The 22,691-nt window shown below is 52.4% G+C and overlaps 1 protein-coding gene across 2 annotated transcripts; it reads right to left on the reverse strand.

The window, feature by feature from the left end:
- Window positions 1–829: 829 nt before the first annotated feature.
- On the reverse strand, window positions 830–16,740 carry LOC102373176 (acetylcholinesterase-like). 2 transcript variants are annotated; one of them, XM_006034901.3, is made up of 5 exons: window positions 16,594–16,740; window positions 14,475–15,978; window positions 6,197–6,362; window positions 5,558–5,635; window positions 830–1,001 (listed from the first exon to the last, which is right to left on the reverse strand). In XM_006034901.3, the coding sequence occupies exons 2-4, from the start codon at window positions 15,968–15,970 to the stop codon at window positions 5,576–5,578; spliced, it is 1,722 nt and encodes a 573-aa protein (XP_006034963.1). In that variant the 5' UTR covers window positions 15,971–15,978; window positions 16,594–16,740; the 3' UTR covers window positions 830–1,001; window positions 5,558–5,575. The 2 variants fall into 2 exon arrangements, with proteins under 2 accessions (XP_006034963.1, XP_006034964.1); XM_006034902.3 differs by having other exon boundaries at window positions 14,475–15,975; window positions 16,594–16,736.
- Between the last annotated feature and the right edge of the window lie 5,951 nt (window positions 16,741–22,691).

Here is a 22,691-nt window from a genome sequence, read left to right on the forward strand (position 1 = left end):
TCAAAGACTGTCTTCCCCAAGTCGACTGTGCCCTTGAACAACTGTGCCCCACAGTTCAAGAGGCTATGTTCAAGAGGTTCATGGGGCTCCTCTCAGGGAGTGCCAAGGTGGCAGAGGCAGGGCTGCCCTCCCTCTGTGGCTTGCACAACTCCTGCAAGACCTCTTGCTGGAATGGTACCTTTCTTGTCCTGCCAGAGAATCATAGAAAATTAGGGTTGGAAGGGACCTCAAGTCCAATCCCCAAGCATCTTTGTCAAGGACTATCTTAGGCTGTTAAGGTATGCAAAGGATTCATCTAGGGCACCTGTATTGGCTGGGAATTGAATGCAAGTCTCCTGCATGGGAGGCAGGAATTCTACTATTGAACCACCAATGCTGCAGGAACCATGTCTTTGCTCTGAGAGGTTTGTCTCTGACCCCAGCTTGTGCCTGAGCCCTGCAGGGAGACTGGTATCTGCCAGCCTTGGACCCACAACCCCTGGGGACCACCTTGTCCTCAATGGGAGTACAGGCAGTCCTCAGACTTACCACACAATTGGTTCCTCGTCTTAAGTCAAAACATTGTAACTCAGAACCAATTTTCCCTTAGGAAATAATGTTATAAATGAGGGACTGGTTCCTGAACCAAGGCCCGATACCCTATTTTCACCAAAAATAACCCAGAATGTTGTACTCAATCAATTACAGATGCGTAATATAGCTACAGTAATGTATTTATATTGTAAATAGCAATCACATTAATATGGGAGGACTTCTTTGAGGAGACTTTGCTGGACATTTTGAAGGGCTCTTGGTTGGACTTTTTGAAGGGTTCTTGGCTGGCGTCTTCTCAGGAGTCCTGGCTGCAGGTTTTTCTGGAGTCTTGTCTGCTTTCTTAAAGGAAGTGTCCAAGGAGGTTTGGACAGATGTTCTCCAGAGAGATGAGCAATGCAGCGAACTTGTTCGCTGGCGTGGCATGGCATTGGATCGAGCGTTGTAAAGTTGCTACTGATATCAGAAAGCTGAAACAGGGTGTTAATTTATAAGCATTACAAGTGCGAAACATTGTAACTCGAAACATTGTAAGTCAAGGACTGCCTGTACTCCTTGTGGTCCTTGCCAAGCCAACAGAGTGGGGTTACAGAGCTAGGGCAGGAAAGGAGGCATGGTGCAGGCAGAGCTGAAGTGGCAGCCACCCTCCCAATACTGACTGCAGAGCTGGTGGCAACACGTAGGGGGTGCACGGGGGTGCACGTGCACCCGCTGAAAGGGTCGGTGCACCCCCCTGTCAGGCTGCACTCCCTTCTCATGCAAAGGGCAGGGGGGACAGGCGGGAGTACCAGTGCCCCCCCTGTGAGCGCCAGCCGGGGAGCATGAGTGCCAGATGTAGGCCACGGCCACTTCCAGGAGCTTTCGGGAGCAGTGCGGCCACTCACCGTTTGGTAAGTTTTGCTGTGGAGGGACCCCTCACCCTGGTCTGTGGGATTGGCTGTGGGGGACCCCTCCCCAGTTGCTGACTGGTCATTGGGGTGGGGGGGCATGTGCCCCCCCAACTAAGGCAGCACCAGTTGCCCATGGTCAGAGCCCCAGCCCAAATACCCCAGAGTGAGGGGAGAAGAAAGGGGGCACTACCCTCCCTGGGGCATGTCAGGGAAGGAGGCACACACTAACACCGATATGTCTCCCCGCTCAGAAAGTTTTAATTGTGCAAGTGTGCACAGGTGGCCTCCACCCAACATCACTTTGCACAAAGGAGGCTGCTCAGGCCCACACAGCTCTCCAGAGACTGTTGGACACCCACCGGTAGACAGCCATCTGCCTGCCTGCTTACCTGCCTATGTGAGGTGACCCTTTAGACACACAGAGCTTGTTTGTCTAGGCTGCTTCCTCCCAGCACCCAGCCACATTGGTTCTGGCTGCCCCCAGAGAGACCCTGCCCAGCAGACATGCACTGGCCAGGCAGCCCTCTTACAGGGCCCTGCTGGCAGCCTATCCACTGCTGGTGAGGCAGACGACAGAGATGGAGGAAGACAACCCAGCTCCAGAAAGGCCCAGGGTGTGCCACAGTGGCCCTGTTCCCTGCCTCAGCTTTGCCCCTGGGAGCTTAGAGCCATTCATGGTTGTATGGCCCAGCACCTGGGGAGCTGACTGGGGAGGTTCTTCTTAAGACACTTTCCTACCCCTCCTTTGAGAGTGACTGCCCGTGGGGTGAGCTACGACAGCAAGTCAATGCAATTGGGGCCACCTCTCCTCATTTCTGTCTCTCTTGGGGCCTTCCTAACCTCTTCTTTGTGTCACGGACCATCACCTTGTGAAGTGGCCTCTCAGGGCACAGGACTTTCTGGTGCAATAGGAGACCACACTGTGTAACCAGATGTGTTGGGAGGGCTTGCCTCTTTTTGAAGTTGAGCTCTGGAGAATCCTTTTTCAGTTCCAGCTGGACCATAGAGAGCTGTCACTACTTGGTTTAGTTTGTCTTTAAAGTGCCATCTCTACCCTGCCTTCTACTGAAAGGATCAGTTTGTCCCCCCGCAATAAAATGTCAGAACAAAACATTCTTCTGCAGTGCTTAAAAAGGGCACTGGCCTCTGTTCCTTCCTCTCCCTACCTACCGGCTTCCTCCCACATCAATGATTTGTGCCAAAAAGCTTCTCTGTAGCCAGCTTTCCTCACTCTGTCTTAATGGAGGCAATCATCATGTGCATTCTTGTCACACCACAGATCCAGTTTGAAAGGCTATGTTCCAGATATGTTACTGGCAGCATTGAAGGGTGCTCCGTATTCTGCCTGCAAAAGTGCTAGTGAACTGGCAGAATCATGCAACAGTAAATTAATCTCACCCTTCTCATCAGCAATGGTCCCTCATACAGGGATGCAGCTGATCTCTCCAGAGTTGTCCAGTCGCTGCTAATCATGTTGCCTAACTGGGTTAATTATTTCCAGACGGGCTCAGTTCACCAGATACTGACTGGAAAGTCAATACAATCCAGGCAGGTGCAACCAGTGCAATCTCTCAGGGAAGTGTCCCCATTCAACAGGTGCCATGGCTCTCACCAGGCTAGGGAGAAGTCAACCCTTCTGGGCATTGGCTGCAGAACTGGCCCTGGAAATAGTGTCTGGCTGGGGATCAGGCATCTTGCAGGAGCTGGGCAGGGAAACTGGGAGAGAAACCAGACATACTGCCTGGGCCTAACTGATTTGTTCCTGGAACCATAGTGGCAGGGGAGTGCTGTGGAGGAGATGGGTAATGGGGGAAGGAGCATGTTCAAAGGAAGATAAAAGAACAGGGTGAATGGCTGGCTTTGGCCTTACCGCTGCACCCATGATAGTGGGGTCTGCCCGTCACAGACACGCTGCAAGAGAACGTGGTCCGCCATCTCGAATGGAGCAGTGCCCCTTGTACCCCCATGGAGGTACACTCAGTTTGCACCAGCTGGGGCCTTTCACCCCTCACTCTCTGACTTATGTGAGAGCTCCCACACAGCTCTGTCCAAGCCCTAGGAAAGAGGGCAAGCAATTCCCCATTGTTTCTACTAGACTTAAAGCTGCCCTATCCACAGACAAGATGACTGCCTTGGGTGCTGTCAGGATTAAGAGTGGCCAGATGTGGGGCCTAGAAGAGACTAGAGGGGTTGGGACAGGGGTGGAGCCGGGATTTTGTGGGCAGGGGGGAGGGTGCAGCCTCGTCCCTCTGCTCCCCCCCAGCAGGGCAGACCAGGGGGTTCATTCCCTTGAGCATGCAAGAGGGGATGTTCCTTTGAGCAGGGAGGGGAAGGAGTGGGGCAATACTGACTATCTTTGAGACTTTCAGACCTGACCGCTAATCCAGCAGCATGTCCATAAAGGGGGGGGGGGGGGTACACAGGTACCCCACAGACCCCCTTCTGGATCTGCCCCTGGGTTGGGACAAAAAGGGGCTCAGTGGGTTTTGGAGGAATCCCTTTGCCCACTCCTGGCAAACTCCACCTATCCGCCTAAGGTTCAGTGCTGCTTTTGCATAAGTTGTTTGTCTGGTTGGGTCACAGTGCAGCTGCCAGAGTGCCAAGCACACAGGGTGTCTTGGAAGCATGTGGCACCCCAGTCTAGCTGCTGGTTCCCAGGCTGCATTCCCTGGGCCACCGCTCAGCAGAGACAGGAAGCCCAGTGCCCATATAGGCTGCAGTTCATGGAAGCTGCAATCATGTTCTCAGCAGCAGTTAAAAAGCACCCATCATGCAGATGTGGGTAGCTTGTGCCAGTAATAAAGTCTCTGCTGTGAATCCAGAGGGTGAGATGGCCAGGGAAGGGGCACCCTGACACTGAGGAAGAGCCAGTCCTCAGAGAGCAAGCTGCTCTCCATGGGCATCTCCATGTTGGTGTCAGGGGAAAACAGTGACATGAGGCTGGAGACAAGCACTGCTGAAGCAGCTGGGCTCCAGGATGTAATGGGATTTGTCCTGTAGAGGACACCAACACTGATATGGCCACAGGTCAAGGAACTGGCTGGCTCAGGGAGTGAGGAATAGGGCCTTTACCACCTAGTGTTGACACCGGCTAGAGAATCCAGGCTGGGGAACTGGCTGGGGATATAGACTTTTACCCTTTTGACACACTGGCTCCAGCCCCAGCTCCCTAGCGTCTGGAAGTTGTTCTCACCACAGTCATGAGTGAGCAGATCTCAGCCCACCCCAAGCGGGGTAGACATCTTCATCACCCTCCCCCCTCCAGCAGTGACCACCCCCCCCATGCTGGCAGCCGCTGCCGGCGCACGGGGCTGCAGTCATTCCCAGCTGTGCCTGGTATCACAGAATGGCTTGAAGCCATTGTCCTGACTCCAGGTTGTTTGAGACCCTTTGCCTTACCCTGCCCTTCCTCACTGTCCACAGTGCACCTGGGGCAGAAGTGGGTAGTGCACAGGGGTTGGTTTTCTCTAAGTTTCAGAGAGATATGGACATTTGATCCAGGGGTGAGAGCGAGCCAAGACATCAAGGAAGAATCAAGAAAACATTTCCCAGAATGTATCTTTTAGTTGAAATCTGAGAAGATGATGAGAAGTTTACTCGGCTCATTAATGCAGCAGTTCAGTGCTATGGGAGTGCAGGAAAAAGTGCTCCCCTTGTGTGTGCAGGCAGGGCACCCTGCCGGGGGGTGGGCTCTGCTCTCCTCACTGCTGCAGGTCACCTCTGACTCAGCCTAGATCTGTGGAGAGGGTTGGGGCTTTGCATGGGTCCAGTAGGGCTTGCTCTGGTTGGGGCTGGGCTGGGAGACCTGCAAGGGAACCCATCAGTGTGACACGCTCTTCTCACAGTCCCCTCTGACCGCATGGCTGCACTGAAGGATGCTCTGCTGCAGGTTTCCCTGTTTTCCAGGGGACACTGGACCAAGACCTGGGACCCCAGGGGTCTGGCCTGAATCCCAGCATGCCTGATTCAATTCTAGCTACCACGAGTTCCCTTCCCAGTATGTGTCGTTTCCAGTCTCTACAGAACTCACCTAAACTGCTCCCCACCGCCTCTCCCACAGAAGAGCTGTATTTCATCCTTTCTCTCCCTGATCTTGCTGGACCCCTTGCCCCGATCACAGCTTCCACTCCACTCACCATCCAGCAGTCCCCTCCTCAGAGCTCACGGAGCTGTCTCTGCTTGTTCGGCTGGGACTGGGTGTCTGCGTGGTCAGGCTGGGAGAGGAAACATGGAGACACTGTTACATGCAATAAGACCTGAGTAACCCAAGGTCAGGCTGCAATTTGTGACTGACTCCTAGCAGGGGGGCTCTGAAGACCCCAGAGGAAGGCACAGATGCAGCTGGACTGGAGCCTGAAAGACACTCCTGGAGGCCGCTGCCTGGCATGTCCCTGGGGAAGGAACGATGGGTTCAGGGCTTTTCCTCTCTATGGGGCACCTGCTCTGATTGATCCATCCCCAGGGCACGATGCCACCTCAATAAGGGGTGAGGCATAGAGTACTGAGCCTTTCTCCTATAGGAGCCCCAGGTCTGATCCAGGTCACAGGGAGCGGCTGGTTTATGGTGAGGAAGGGACATGGGGCTTTTCCCCTTTAGGGACTGCCAGCTCTGATCAGACCCAGGACCCAGGAAGCGGCAGGTTGTGGGGAGACCTGGGTCCCTCCCCTTTTGGGATGCTGGCTCCCATCCAGCCCGTGGACTGTATAACTGCCTGGCTGAGGGTGGGGAGGCATGGGACCCTGTTGCTTGAGGGCTGCTGTACAACTGTATTCACCTGAGGGGCTTGACTCTTATGTAGGAGCGATGACAGGAAGCTGCAGTGCCGGGCAGGCCACACATCCCTGATTTGGGTCTGCTCCGTGCTGATGTAGAGGAAACTCTGCTGCGTGGCAGTGAAGGGGGGCCACTGCTCCCCACTGCCCTCTGCCGCCATCGGGTTCCTGCAGGGGAGATCCAACATACCTTCATTGCAGATGAGGCTGGAGGGCCTTAAACACCTCTGCTGGCAATGCCGTGCACCTTGCAGCTGGAAACCCCCACAGAAGAGGCAGCAACCTGGCAGCTCCAGTGGTGACCAAATGCATGGCACTGCCCTTTTCATGGTTCCAGCAGCACCACTTATTGTGTGATCAACAAGCATGGGTCCTTCTTAAGTGGGAAAGTCTTAGTTTCCAACAGAAATCCTTGTTCCTGGGGTCTAGGTGGATGACCTTGACTTTTCACTGTAGAGTCCCATGCCATCACTACTACCCTGATCCCCAAGGCCAGGGAACCCCCTCTGTCTGATATGTTGATGCTGCCCTTCATGGAAAATGCCTCCTCACTTTTCTAATTGGCAGATTTTTATCCCCACTCATCTACACTTGAGCAATGGTCAATAGGAAACATGTGAAACAAGATCAGCCCCAGGAGCGATCCCTGAGGAACACCACTGAAGACCTCCCTGTAGGCTGGTATCTCCCCTTCTGCTGCTGCCCTTCAACATTTCCCTTTTAGACAGCTTCCTACTCCCTTTGCAGGTCTAGTAACTCCCAGTTAAGTAACTCTCTTCTCTATGGCACCGTATCATATGCTTTATGGAAGATAAAAATCTCTTCTTGTTTAGACAAGAAGTGTCATGTTGTTATGGCATGTCTGTTTTTCATAAGCCAGGCTATATCTTCTCCTATGCCCTACTTCCCTACATGTGTTCACTTACTTTTCTTTCCAATGTTTCTGCTAAAGCTTTTCATACTATGGGTAGCAGACTAAATGGTCTGTAGTTTCCCAGCTCCTTTGTTTCTTAGGAGGACACATAAGTATAACACTGGCCAACTTCCAAACATGTGGCACTACCTGCACTCACTAGAGGTGTTAGAAATACTTATTCCCTTGCATGTACATGAATGTTTGTGCTTTCTCATGCCATTTCCCTGAAATCCCTGGGTTGGGAGAGGATCTGCTCATCCTAACCTGCCTGCATGGAGCTCCCTGGGATTCATGTCTATCCCAGCTCTTCTCCCTCCTCCCCGCCCCCTCCCCCGCTATGGCCAAACATACACACACACACACACACACACACACACACACACGCACACACAGATGGGCGCACACTCTACTCTCACTTACTGTCTGCACGCGGACACACAGACACAAACACACTCTCCCTGCCATGAACATACACATACACACGCACAGACACATGCACACACAGACACACGTATGCACATGCACACTCACACAGATGGGTGTGCACTCTACTCACTCTCTGCACATGGACATACAAACACAAACACACTCTCCCTGCCTTGAACACAGATACATACACACCCACACACAATCACACATGCACATGCACAGACGTGCACATGCACAGATGCACACATACATGCACAGACATGCATATGTACAGATGCACATGCACAGACACGCACACACAGAAACAGATTATGCAGCTGTACAGACATGCACACAGACACAGATGCAAGCACAGATGCACACAGAAGTATAAATGCACACAAGCACAGATTCATGCAAAAATGAGCACACATGTGCACACACACATGTGCACATACACAAAGATGTGCACACACACAGACACACACACATGCACTCACAGACACGCACATGCACACAGAGATGCACATACACACACAGAGACCCATGCACACTCAGACAGACACAGACACATACACACAGAGACAGAGACACGCACACCCAGCCACACACATTCCCCTCACAGGACTTCCCCCCATCTCCACGCTCGATCACTCTGAGGCAGCCCCCCCACCCCACCCCCCTACCCATGCGGCCCCTGTTACACTGACCGGTGGGTGCTGCTGCCCAGCTGTGTCTGTGGCTGTGCATGTGCACCGGGTCGGGCCAGGCCAGAAGCACTGCGCTGAGCCTCTGCGGGTGGGTGGCAGTGCTAGGAAGGATGGCTATGTGGGGCTATGGTGAATTTGGGGGGGGCTACAGACCCCCAAGTTCTCCCCAGCACTGCTGTCCACCTGCAGACTCCCAGCCAGCCTGGCCCCAGCCCCATTGGGGCAGGTGAACTGCTCCTGGCTTCAGGGAATCAAATGTCAAAGCCATGATTTTAAAACTTGGTGCCATTTTTATCTCCCTGCTGAGAGGCAAAAAAATCATAGATGTCATAGATTGCATAGACATTAGGACTGGAAGGGACCGTATGAGATCATCGGGTCCAGCCAACTTTAAAACCACAGATTTCCCTTCCTTACTGATGAGGATCCTGGGGGCCCAAGTTGGTAGGAGCCCCTGGGTTCATGCCCAATTGACCCGTCCATTAATCCGCCTGTGCAGTTCCCATTCTCAGCAGTAAACCTGCCCTTGTCTGCTTCTACCAGGACCTGGCTTATGTCAGCAGGTGGTACTTCACAGTGCCCAACCCAACCTGATGTGGTACGGTGGGGCCAGTCACCCTGGCTTCTCTAATACCAAAGGTCCTAATGTGTTCATACTTGGAGGCTAGGAAAGACTTGATCTTGAAGCCACTTGAAGTGAGTCTGGTTCTGCCAGGAGCCTTGGGTCCCTCCTGTCTCAGACAAAGTGGCAGTACACTAGTCTGGAGAAGGGCAGCCAGCATGGATTCATAGCAGGCAGGTCATGCCTGACTAATCTGGTTTTGTTTTATGACCAGGTCACAAAACACTTAGATGCAGGAGTAGAGATGGATGTTGTTTTCTTGGATTTTAAGAAGGCCTTCAATATGGTATGTCATCCCATTCTCATAAATAAATTAAGAGGCTGTGACTTGGATGATTACACAGTTGGGTGCGTGGCAAATTGGCTTGGGGGTTGCACCCAGAGAGTGGTAGTAAACAGATTGGTATCGACCTGGAAGGATGTGGGTAGTGGGGTCCCGCAGGGCTCGATCCTTGCACCTGTACTCTTCAATGTCTTCATCAGTGACTTGGATGCAGGTGTAAAGTGTACTCTGTCCAAGTCTGTGGACAATACTAAATCGTGGGGTGAAGTGCAAACTCCGGAGGGCAGGGAAAGGTTGCAGGCAGACCTGGACAGGTTGGAAAAGTAGGCAGAACACAATAGGATGCAGTACAACAAGGACAAGTGCAGAGTGCTGCACCTAGGACGTAAAAATATCCAGCACACCTACTGGCTGGGAAGTGACCCTCTCAGCAGAACAGAAGCAGAAAGGGACTTGGGAGTCATAGTGGACTCTAAGATGAACATGAGTTGTCAGTGTGATGAAATCATCAGCAAAGCTAACCGCACTTTATCGTGCATTAGCAGATGCATGACAACTAGAACCAAAGTGGTGATACTTCTCCTCTATGCAGCATTGGTCAGACCACAGTTGGAGTACTGCATCCAGTTTTGGGCACCGTACTTTAAGAAGGATGTGGATAACCTCAAGAGGGTCCAGAGGAGACCCACTCATATGGTTAAGGGTTTGCAGGCCAAGCCCTACGAGGAGAGACTGAGGGACCTGAACCTCTTCAGCCCCCGCAAGAGAAGGCTGAGAGGTGATCTTTTGGCTGCCTACAAACTCATTAGGGGGGCGCAACAAGGGATCAGAGATGCTCTGTTTACCAGGACGCCTCTTGGGATAACAAGGAACAATGGTCACAAACTGACAGAGAGCAGATTTAGGCTAGATATCAGGGAAATCTGCCGCCCCAACCCCCTAGCCCAGGAGGTCTGCTACTTCCCATGGGCCTGCATCTGAGACATAGCAGAGAGGATCCCAAAGATTCTCCAGCCCTCTGACTACTACCCTATGCTCCTTATCCATGTGTGCACAAATGACATGGCTCGGAGCAATCCCAGCTGGGTCACGAGAGACTACAGGGCTCTGGGAGCAGGGCTTAAGGGGTTGAGGGTGCAGGTGGTCTTTTCCTCACTCCTCCCAGTTGTGGGTCATGGGCTGAGGAGGGAGAGACGGGTCAAAGTAGTCAACCAAAGACTGCAGTGCTGGTGTCGTTGTGAAGACTTTGGCTTCCACGATCACAGTCCGTTCTTTGGTGAGAGAGGCAGTGGTCTGCTGGGAAGGGATGGCCTCCACCTCACTCTGCTGGGGAGGAAGCTCTTCTCAGCCAGACTGGCTGACCTGCTTGACCGGGCTTTAAACTAAGCCTGCCGGGGGATGCGGGGATTATTGCCACTGCAAGTTCACTGGGCAACCTTTGTAAATTCAGCAGGCTAAAGCATTCAAGGGAACCCACCCCTGCCACAGCCCTGGAACAATCAGTGGAGAAGGCAAGGGCCCCCAAGGGGACACTTGCCTTCCTGTACACCAGTGCCAGGAGCTTGGGGAATAAACAGGAGGAACTGGTCCTCCTGCTAAACAAGAATGACTACGACATCACAGGGATAATGGAGACCTGGTGGGACTCCACCTATGACTGGACCACAAGTATAGATGGCTATATCCTGTACAGGTGAGATTGTGTAGATAAAAGGGGTGGGGATGTAGCTCTCTATGTCAGGGACAGCTACACATCTCTGCAAATTGACATTGGCACCCAGGAAGGACGACTGGAGTCTCTCTAGGTTAAAATACATGGGGAATGTGGCACCGGGGACATCATGGTAGGAGTCTACTACAGACCTCCTAACCAGAAACAAGAGCTGGACCAGGAATTTGCCGGAGAACTGGCTGAGGCTGCACACTCTCAGTGCATGGTAGTCATGGGAGACTTTAACTACCCAGACATCTCATGGGAAGAGCACGCGGCCAAATCCAATCGGTTGCAAAGCTTCCTCATGTGCATGGACAAGCTCTACCTGACTCAGGAAGTCTATGGGCTGATGAGAGGTAAAGCGTTGCTGGACCTGGTACTGGCCAAAGGGGATGACCTACTCAGTGACCTAAGAATCGATGGGAAGCTGGGTGATAGTGACCACAAGCTGATTATCTTTACATCCATTGTAAAGCTGGCAAGTCAGTCAGCAATGCAGAAGTCCCCGACTTCATGAACGCTGACTTTGACAAGCTTGGGAGGCTTGTTGTTGAGGCCCTAAGTGACCATGACTCAACAGGAAGAGGAGTCCAAGAGAAATGGTTGCTCCTCAAAGGGGTGAGCCTGACAGCACAAGGGATGGCCATCCCATCTCGGAGGAAGGGTAGCAAAAGGGTGCAGCAACCTCCTTGGCTCTGCAGGGAACTGGAGGACCTCCTACACCTCAAAAGAGAGACTTATAAAGGATGGAAGGATAGAAGTACCACCAAGGAGGAGTACTCAGCACTGGTTCGTACCTGCAGGGAGCGGATCAGGAAAGCCAAGGCTGCAACCAAGCTCCACCTGGCTTCACATATCAAGGATGACAAAAAGTCCTTTTTCAGATATGTAGGGAGTTGGAAAAAAAACAAGGGTAACATTGGGAGGGGACAGCTGATAACCGACATCCAGGAAAAAGCCAGTCTACTTAATGGGTACTTCATGTCAGTCTTTCATCAGTCCAATGGGACCACCAGAGCGAAACGTGGGACGGCCAGAGTGAGAGCGTATTTATACCCAGCATCAGTGTTGATCTAGTAAAGGATCACCATGAGAGGCTGGACACCTTCAAGTCAGCTGGTCCTGACAGATTACACCCTAGAGTACTCAAGGAGCTGGCAGGCGTCATAGTCCAACCATTGGCAAAAATATTTGAAAACTCATGGCACTCAGGTGAAGTACCTGAAGACTGGAAGAAGGCCAATGTGGTGCCCATCTTCAAGAAACGGCAGAAAGTAGATCCCAGGAATTACAGGCCAATCAGCTTGACCTCAATCCCCGGTAAGATTCTGGAGAAAATTATCAAAGAGACCCTTCTGGATAAGCTGGCTGAAGGCAACATCCTGAGGGACAGCCAGCACAGGTTTGCCTGACCAATCTCTTCTCCTTCTATGACCAGGTGACATACCACCTAGACAAAGGAGAAAAGATTGATGTCATATATCTGGCCTTTAAAAAGCCTTTGATCTGGTATCCCATGACCTCCTCATGGAAAAATTGGCCAACTGTGGCCTTGGCTACCCCACAGTTTGATGGCTGGGAAATTGGCTCCAAGGTCAAACCCAGAGAGTAGTGGTCGATGGTAGTGAATCATTATGGTGCTCCATGACCAGTGGTGTCCCCCAAGGCTCTGCCCTTGGACCGGTTCTCTTCAACATCTTTATCAACCATGTGGACACGGTGTCAGAAGCGCACTGACTAAGTTCTCTTATGACACTAAACTTTGGGGCATAGTGTCCACACCTGAGGACAGGCTAGTGATCCAGGCTGACTTGGATAAACTTAGTAAGTGGGAGGATACAAACCTGATTACATTCAATACCAATAAATGTAAGGTACTCCACCTTGGAGTACCAAGCCAACTGTAGTCGGCTTTGGTGAGGCTGTAGCTGGAGTACTGCATCCAATTCTGGGCTCCACAATTCAAGAAGGATGTTGAAAAGCTTGAGAGAGTCCAGAGGAAAGCCATGTGCATGATCAGAGGGCAGGAGAACAGGCCTTATGAAGAAAGGCTGAGAGCCATGGGACTCTTCAGCCTGGAAAAGTGCAGGCTCAGGGGGGACCTGGTGGCCGCCTATAAGTACATACAGTGTGTGCACCAGGATCTGGGAGAACATCTGTTCACCAGAGCGCCCCATGGTAAAACAAGGACCAATGGTCATAAACTCCTCCAAGACTGTTTCAGGCTGGACATACGAAAAAATGTCTTTACTGTCGGAGCCCCCAAGACCTGGAACAGACTCCCTCCAGAAGTGGTGCAGGCACCTACTCTGGACTCTTTCAAGAAACTCTTGATTCTACTCCCCTAACTTCTTAACACCTACTCTGGACTCTTTTGGATGCTTATCTTGCTGGGATCCTTTGACCCTAGCTGACTTCCTGTCCCTGGGGCAGGGGGCTGGACTCGATGATCTTTGAGGTCCCTTCCAGCCCTAACATCTATGAATCTATGAATCTATAAAAACTTCTTCATGGTAAAGGTGGCCAGAATTTGGAATAGGCTTCCAAGGGTGCTCTCCCCTAACTTGGGGGTCTTTAAGAGAAGGCTGGATAGGCATCTGGCTGGGGTCATCTGGCCCCAGCACTCTTTCCTGCCCAGGGCAGGGGGTCAGACTTGATGATTTGTTGAGGTCCCTTCTGACCCTAGCATCTATGAATCTGTAAGGGAAGGCTGAGGGTGGATATACTAACAACCTTCAACTACCTGAAGCGGGGTTCCAAAGAGGATGGAGCTGGACTGTTCTCAGTCGTGGTCAATAGCAAAACGCAGAGCAATGGTCTCAAGTTGCAGCAAGCAAAGTTTAGGTTAGATAGGAGGAAAAACTCTCTTACTAGGAGGGTAGTAAAGCACTGGAGCAAGCTACCCAGAGAGGTGGTGGAATCTCTATCCTTGGAGGTTTTTAAGACCTGGGTGGACAAAGTCTTGGCTGGGATGATCTAGCTGGGGCTGGTCCTGCTTTAAGCAGGGGGTTGGACTAGATGTGACCTCCTGAGGTCCCTCCATCCCTCATTTTCTATGATTCAATGACAGACAGGGACCTTACTAGAAGGTGGCATCTTAATGTGGGGACAGGCCACTCACTGGCTGGCTGCTCAGTGTTCGGGCCGAATGCAGATTATCAAGTGCCCAGGTTCCCAGGATGTTGCGTGAGATGGAGGAACTGACCAGGGTGTTCCTTTTTTACCTTAAATATTTACTGCATTCTTTCTGCCTTGAGTTGGCAGTGGATGCTGATCCAGGTTGGGGACTGGAGGGGAAAAGTGCTGGCAGCTGTCTTGCTGACCAGTCCCATCTTGGTGCCCTGCACTCCTCACTGTGGGAGGACCTTTCCCCTCGGGCCATGCCAGTGGGGCTGGGCTAGGGGCCTCCATCAGGAATGATGACGGCCATTTCCCTGGGCAGAACATAGTCAAGTCACCATAAGTAAAGATGCATGGAAGTTTCCCATTGCCCCTGCTGGACCTGACACTGCATGACCTGCAGGCATGATGGCTGTGCTGGGTTCAGGGAGGCCAAACATGGGGCCAGGAAAGGGCAGAGGGCTGGGGCAAGGATGGTGTCAGTGGGGTTTGAGAAAGTTCACTTACCCACTCCTGGCAAACTCTGCCCAGTACCGCATCAGTCTCCGTCTCAGCTCTCCTTCAGCCTCGGTGTACCTCTGGTTGGCTCCAACTGTAGCCGCCAGGGTGCCAAGCACAAAGGGTGTTTCAGAGGCATGTACTACCCCAGTCCACTCTGGCAATGGGAAGCCAGTGGTGCGGTGGGTAAAGTAATAAGCATACACAGGGCTCCGGGCCTCTGCTGCCCATCTGGCTGCCTCAGCTACAGGGCATGAAAAGTAATAGTCACCAACTACGTGATCCATGGCCCATTGGTGCTGCTCCACACCCTGCCCCTCCTGGCTGTACCGCTGTGCAATGGCCCTCACAGTTGCTTCTGGTGCCCCAGGGACTATCTTCCTCACCACCAGCAGCAGCTCCTCCCAGCCAATCTCACTGGCATTTCCCGGGTTGAAGGGGAAGTCATTCAAAAACAAAAATATGGATCCTTCATTGGCAGTAAAGCCCATCAGGATGGGCATAGACTGCGTGTATCCAGCTGCCAGAAGCTTCTGAGGTACATCTGGGAGGAATTCCCCATCTGCAGTGGGCAAGAAGAAGAAATCTAGCAGTGCTGGGTCTCTCACAACAGAGACCTGGTTTTTGATGATCTCCTCTGCCTCCTTTCCCTGAAGGCAGCTCACCAGGGCAGTGTCATCTCCATCAGGGCAGCCCAGCAGCTGGCCAAGGGTCCGGCTTCTCTGCTTTGCTTCCTCTGGGGCCACCCAAGCCCAGGCTGCAGTAGCAGCTCCACTCTGCATCACAGCCCGGGTGAACAGTGTCTGGCTGACTGGCGAGAGGAGGTGGAAGTCAACTGAGGCGCCTCCGGCACTTGCACCAAAGAGGGTCAAGCGATCAGGGTCCCCACCAAAGGCAGCTGCGTTATCCCGCAGCCAGCGCAGTGCCAGCTGCTGGTCCCATAGACCAGTGTTCCCTGGGGCAGCCGGTGGCAGAGACAAGAAGCCCAGAGCACCCAGCCGGTAGTTCATGGAGGCCACTATCACGTTCTCAGTAGCAGCTAAGAAGCGCCCATCGTACATGGGCAGGGAGGCTGCACCACCGACAAAGCCCCCGCCGTGGATCCAGATAAGGATGGGGACTGGGGCAGATGGCTGGGGATAGGGAACCCAGACATTGAGGAAGAGGCAGTCCTCAGAAAATGGTCCACTGGGGATCCACACTTCCATACCAGGGAGAGTCTTAAACATAAGCTGGTGGCAACAGTTGCTGAAGTTGGTGGTCTCCAGGACATCTGTCCAGGGCTGGTGGGGAAGTGGCTTCTGGAAGCGCAAGGTCCCCACGGGGGGCTTAGCGTAGGGGATGCCCAGGAAGGCCGTCACAGTGCTCGAGCCGTCCAGGAGACGCTTGCCCCGGATAGGTCCACTGGTGGTGTTCACCACGGTGCCATCACTGTCAGAGGGGGAGCCAGGGCCCAGCAAGGAGAGGAGAAGCAGGCAGCCTAATACAGGGAGGGGTTCCAGCATGATGGCTGCTGGAAGGGAAAGTAGTCAGAGGTTGTAGAGTGGAGCCAGGGGCTCAGCTCCTATATCCCCTTAGCTGGAGGGGATGATTGGTTCAGAGGTGGGCTTTCCTCTCTGGAAGTGACACCTCTGAGCCAGCCCTTTCCCTTCGTTGGCCCCCTTTAGCAACTACTTTGCCCTCACGGTCAGGGACCTGCTCTCCCACGTAAGCTTCAGACCTTTCACCCTTTGTCCCCACTGTGCATGCCAAGCCTTATTCATGACGGGGCAGACCCTGGACTGTGACAGGCTTGGCCACAAGCCTCTATGCTGAGAGGCTGAGGCACCAACAGGACCCATACACAAGAGACCCACCCCGATGGCCCTGTGGTGTCCTCCCCGTGCCATTTTCCCAGACCCTACTCCCCTCCTGGAGCTGGAGATACAACCCTGGTGTCCCAGGTCTCAGCCCTACCTCCTCAAGCCTGCTAGACTCCTTTCCCCCATGTCTTGTGCAAGACAGAAGTATCAGCAGGCTGTCTGGGTGGGGAGTGCTGCCATTTCCAGAACTTGCTACCTTGGTACCTCTCTTTATCACCCCCTAACCCTCTCCTGTCCTGGTGGGACACCAAGCAGCCCTGACCCACCTCTTTTGGCAGCAGCAGGGTCGTGACTTTGTGGATCTTGATGTTCCGCAGCTCAACCAACAGCTCAGCCCTCAGATACTCTGAGTAACAGCTAGGAAACAGCCCCTGAAGGTATATATGTCTTCAAATCGGTAACTCTGGTGAGCCAGGCACGTACAGGGAGGGGGCGGGACTGATCTGGTGGACTGTAGATCATGAGTCAAAGTCCAGAAGACTCAGTCTGGGAAACAGTGGTTGTTGGGAAATGGCTTGTTCCTGCCTTCCACATAACATCTGGCAGCGGGTGTGCAGCCTAGCAGGTAGAGCAGCCAAGCAGGACTCCTGGGTTCTCTACCCAGATTAGCAGGGACATGGTTTTATGGATGGTACCAGCCTCTGGGAGCCAGGACGCCTAGAGTGAACAGGTCTGTCTGTTTGCAAAGATTTTTTTCTTTGTCAGAACGAGCTGATTCAGCACAAGAGTCTTGCTGCCAAAAGCTCTTGTATACATCTGGAAAGAAGGTCCTCAAAACAGACTGGGATGTCAATGGGGGGAACAAGAGAAAAGGGAACTGGAGGAATGAGGGCTGCCAGGGGATGTTCAACCAGGAAGCAATCCCCCATCCAAATCAGAGCTGGCACCTGGATGTGGGTGTCCCATAACCCTTTGAGCCCCTACCCTTGGGTGTCTTTCTGCTTGTTGGGTGTCTCTAGTTCCAGGCTTTGTGATACATTTCCAGGGATCTCAGCTCTGTTCTGGTGATGAGTGATGATACTGTTATGAAGGCTCAGCATTGTCTTCTCTGTTCTCCGTGTCCTCTCAGTAATCTCCCCAGCCGCTCCTGCTCACATGCACCTTTTCTGCACAGCAGCATGTGAACAAGACCAGGCGTGCCCCTCCAGAGCAACAGAAGTGAATGCAGGGAGGGTGAGGTTAGGGTCTGAATGTGGGATGCTCCGAGTAGGATCTGCATTCAGGAATCAATAGCAAATGTGGTGCTTTTTTGCCTCTGCAGGTCATGGTGCTGCTTCTCCCTCACCTCTGTGGGTTGGGCCCATCCTGTGGGATAATCAGTGAGGGGTGTTAAGGGCAGTTCTGTTCACCCTGGTTTGGTCTGGTTGTAGTTAGGACGGGAGACTTGAGTACATAAGGGAGCAGGGTGGGTGCTGTCTCTCTCCCTGACTCCCTGCATCCCGTTTGCCTGTGGGTCTTGATCCTGCTGCACTGCCAGCTGGGCAGGGGTGGGGGGCATCATCTTAGCCCCCTCTCCCCCACAAAAATTAAAGTTAGTGCCTGTGACTGCGCAGAGGCTGTGCCAGCCTCATTTTGGGTCCTCCAGACACTTTTGGGAGCACCTCCTACTGCTGGGGGTGGGGGGGGAAGCACTGACTCCTCACTGCAGAAGCTGACCCCTGGGTGTGCTGGAGTCAAAGGCTCTCTAAATCAGTGCTTCTCACCTTTTGTTGTACCAGGACCCATCTGTAAACATTGGTGGCCAGCCCTGACCCAGTATCCCTCACTCCTGGCCTGCTACCCCTGCCTCCAGGCCCCCAGTGTGTAAGGCAGGAGGGGCCCAAGCAGCCCCTTGCAGGTTGGCGCTCTGCCAGCCTGCAAGGGAAAAGCCACGGTTTCCTGTGCTTTTTCTCCTTTAAAGGAGAATCCATTTTTAAAGTTTCTCCATGATGCTTTCATATGTTCTTGCTACATGCTTTTGGGTCTCCACCCACCAGTTAAGCAATACTGCTCTAGGCAGCAGGGTGACCTCAGACCCACAGTGCCCAAGCAGGGAGGAGAGGAGCGGTATCTTTAGCCTTATGAGGTGGCTTTGCTTTAGCCATGCCCTGAATGCAAACCTGGTTGGCAAAAGACTGTACTTCTGGTTGCTTCCTGGTTGGCAAACACTACTTACTAGCAGAGCCGGGTGCCGAGCGGGTGCAGTGGCAGGGCTGTGCCTTGCTTTTGGACTGGACCCTGCTGCAGGAGCCTCTGGGGATTTTTTGTCCCTCCCCCTGTACATCCTCTTCCCCTGCTGCTGCTGCTCTCCCTGCTGCTGTCCTGGGTCAGGGAAGCTTCAACTTCAAACTTCACCAGTGTGGGAGGGAGGAGGCTGAGAGCAGGGGTTGCTGCTCCCCCGCAGGTGGATAAAGATATACTGGGGCTGTGGACAAACACAAAATTGAATGCCCCGTCCCCCTCCCCACAACTGGACTCCAGAGCAGGGAGGGGCCCCTTCTCCTCCTGGTGCTGCCACCACCAAGGGTGGGCAGGCTCCCTGCCCCTGGGGAGGCTGGGTGGATCCAGCTGGGCTGGGGGTGGGGTAGCACATGCTGCTCTCTCCTCTCTGCTCCCTGCCCCGCGTCCCCCTGAAACCTGCGGTTTCCTGAGGGAACCCAGGCATCCAGGGGTCCCTGATTGGCAGGGGTCCCTGTACCCGGCCCCCGCTGCACCATGTGTTATTCTGCCAATGCCCATGACCCTTTTGCCAAATCCTGGATCTGCATCTGCCTACTAATATCATGGGCCTTAAATTGTCATTGGAGCCCAAAGGCAATGCTACACTGTGGATACCGAGAAGTAGGAGGAGGATGGGATTCCTGCCCCTGCTCTGCACCTCCCAGCTCTGTAACCCCCAAAGAACATGACAACTCAGCCAAAAATGCTGCTACTGCAGGCATGAGAGATATTAGCAACCCATTTTCTTCCTGCTGTATGTCCCACTTTGATCCACAGGGAAAAACGTGGTGTGCAAAGAGTGGTAAGAAGGTTTCAGATTTGGGATTTGAGAAGCTAAAGCAGGGGAACTTCACCCCACCCTGCATGAGCAATGGTTTCAGGCTCTCCTTAAACTCAGGCAGGGATTGCTGTGTTGCTTACACTGAGATCAAAATGGGGTTTCCTTTTTCTCCAGATGGGTAAGATCCTTAGTTTTGTTTTGGATGTGAACTGAGATTCTGGACCAGAGCAGAAATCCTGTTCTCCTTCTCCCACCTCACATACACCCTCCTCTTTCTTCATGATGATTTCATTTTGTGGGTCCAAACAGGTGCTCTGAGAATTACCAGACAGATCATAAATGAACCTCTGGCCTCAGCACGGAGGATATTGTGCAATGCGAGAATAGGCTGACACCAATTGCTATCTTGAGAAAGAAGAATGAGCTAGAGAAGAATGGGATGATGACCAAAGGCCTGGCCACCAGCATATCCCGGGTCCTGGAGCGGTTGGTGGGCTTCAAGCAGGACATCCAAATGCACTGGTTATCAGGGAATATCCAGCTTGTTGTCCAGGCTGATGGTTGCTGGCTAGAGTTCAGAGCAGGAGCTGCCAATGTCACAGTGCTGGTGTGGTATGACCAGTACAAGAAGGAGGTCAAAGTCTTCAACACCTGCTGAGGAGAGATGAACATGATGGATATCCCTCCACATGTCAGTCCTTCCCCAAATAAATGCCTCTGGTTGCAGTCTGTTTCTTGGAGGTGTCTAGCCATGGAGCTCCCTGCAGCACAGAACCCCCTAGCACCATGCTCTGGCGTTGGGGTCATCATGGATGGTGCGGTGAAAGGGCTCTCTATTGAGCCCCACTCATCATCTGTATGCACAGCACCCTCTAGTACTGCACAGGGGCACTGTGGTGAGCACCCCGCACCTGAGACCTGAGTACATCAGGGCAGACAGTGGGTGATGTCTCTCTCCTTGACCCCCCACATGGCATCTGCCTCTGGGTCTTGCTCAGACCCTAGTATACTGCCAACCTCCTGCCCCTGCCTTCGGACACAGGGAAGGGAAGGGGTAAGCATGAGATCCCAGATTGGGGTAGGGGGCCATAAGGCTGGAGGAGGGGTGTGTGCCAGGCCAAAGTCAGGTGCCTCAGTGAATGGTACTGATGTGCCCAAGGCTCTCCAAGCTGGCATCTGCATGGCCTCCTGTGGGGCACTGAGGAGGGCAGGCTTGTGTTTGAATCTTCTCTGTCCAGCTTCACCTCTACCAAATATGCAGTGACAAGGAGGACCTCTGCAGAAAGCTGGCCTAGTCCTTTGGCCAAGCCCTGGATGGCACCCTTGTCCTGCTGTAGCCCTGCACTCACCCTGTCACCCTGGTGCTGATGAAGATGTTCCAGCACCAAGTATCCAGTGCTAACCTGGCCTCAGGACTCTACCGCTGACACCCTCACCCTATTGCCACAGCTTCTCCCCAGCTAGCCTAATGTGGGCCCTGCCTGATACTGGCATCACCGTTAAAACTGGAACACCTCTACTTGATGCCATCCTCATAGACCCAACTCCATCTGTGATATCTGAACTGTATCCAAACCCCTGATCCCATCTCCAGAGCCCTGAAATTGTCTTACATGACTCTAAACCGCAGCTCTAGCCTCACCTCTGTCTCTGATCACCTCAACCCCCAACCCTGCACCTGAAACCTCAAGCCTTTCCCAAAACCCAGTCTGCTTACCCACCCAGCTCTTCCCAGGTCACCTCCCTCACCCCCCAGCCTTTGTGCTTCCAGCATCGATAACTCTTATGTCTTATCCTGGCCATAACCAGATACTCTCAACCCTGTGTTCAGTGGTCAGCACTCTCAAGGGTGTAGAGGGACTGACCAGGGGAAGGGACGTGGACAAAGCCACGAAGTGGATTAGCCCATGCAGTCTGATCATAGCACTATGGAAGCTGTGTCCACTTTTTATGTATTTAATTAATTGTTGACATTCCATTAGGATGATAACCAATGAGCAGAAAACACAAAAGCTCAGGATTTGGATAAAAAAATAAGAAGATAAGCCCATCATCACAGGCCCCTGCTGCTATTAGCAATTGAGATTGTAACATTATTAGTGGCACCACAGGGATCCACAATGATCTCCACAAAGGTCAGGACCCCATGCTGTGAGGCACTGAACAGACACACAGGGAAAAACAGCTCCTGCCCCAAAGAGCTTTCAGTCTAAATCAGTGGTGACCAACCTCCAGACTGTGGGTTGAATCCAGCTAGCAGGGCTGTGTCATACAGCCAGCAAGGCCATGTTGCTGAGCACACAGGGCTCTCCGTGGGTCTGGAAATCCTGCAGCAGGGATGGGGGAGAGGGTGGTGGTGCTGACTGTGAAAGCTGTGAAAGCTTGGACGGTGTCTTGCACAAAAATGAAAGATAGTGGTTAAAGCAAGACTGGGTTGTGCTAACAAGCCTGCCACTAAGAATATCAAAACTCCACTAATGGCTTGCAACCCATTAGGTATAAGAGAGAGAGGAGCTTGTGGCACCCAATACCAGACCAATGCCATAAAATAATAACAGTCATGGTTCCTTTAAAAGGAAAATTGCAGAGACCTGACACACTCATCACCTGTGTATATTCAAGCTAAGAAAGCCAGAGGAAGAGGCTGAGCCAGTGTAACTAGAGAAGGCAAGGCAACTACATATACATTTCAATTGAACTAGCAACTAAAGAAGACAAAAGACTAAATATACATTTCAAGCAAATGCTTGAAAAGGTGCATTGAATACAGGAAAGAGGTCCTGTACCGGGCATCCACACATTTCTCAAAACAGGTATCCAGTATCTAGGTGTTACAAATGTCTCAATCATTCAGTGTAGGTCTGGTATTTTGTAAACAGACCATCCCCAGATATTGCAAATTTGCCCCGTTGATAAACAAATCCCCAAAGAAAGGTCTGGTAACCAATACCTCTAAGCATCCTGTTTGACCACTCAAGGCCCATCACATTTAATTGACCTATAACTTCAGGGGCTGAGAGAAACACAAGTCTCCACACCTAGACAAATCCAAAAACAGGAGCCAGGCTATTTAACAGTTGTAATATGATGAGATCACCCTTTTCCTCCTTGCTTTTTTTGGACTTTTGTTAACCAACTGTGAAGAAGGAATGCTTTGAAACTATACAATTAAAACAGTATAAAACAAAGCAGAACTGCCAACAAAGTTTGCAGCCCAGGAAAGGTCAAGAAGCCATACTGTACCCAGCTTGACCAGCAAAGTATCCTGCTCAGTGAAGGATGCAAGATTGGACCAACTTCCCTGCCTGCATTGGCAAGAAAACACTGCTGCAGTTAAATATGTACTAGGAGTTCTGCAATAGCTCATTTGATATTGGGAAAGAG

The sequence above is a fragment of the Alligator sinensis genome, unplaced genomic scaffold (assembly GCF_000455745.1).
Source record: "Alligator sinensis unplaced genomic scaffold, ASM45574v1 scaffold1208_1, whole genome shotgun sequence".
Taxonomy (NCBI): domain Eukaryota; kingdom Metazoa; phylum Chordata; order Crocodylia; family Alligatoridae; genus Alligator; species Alligator sinensis.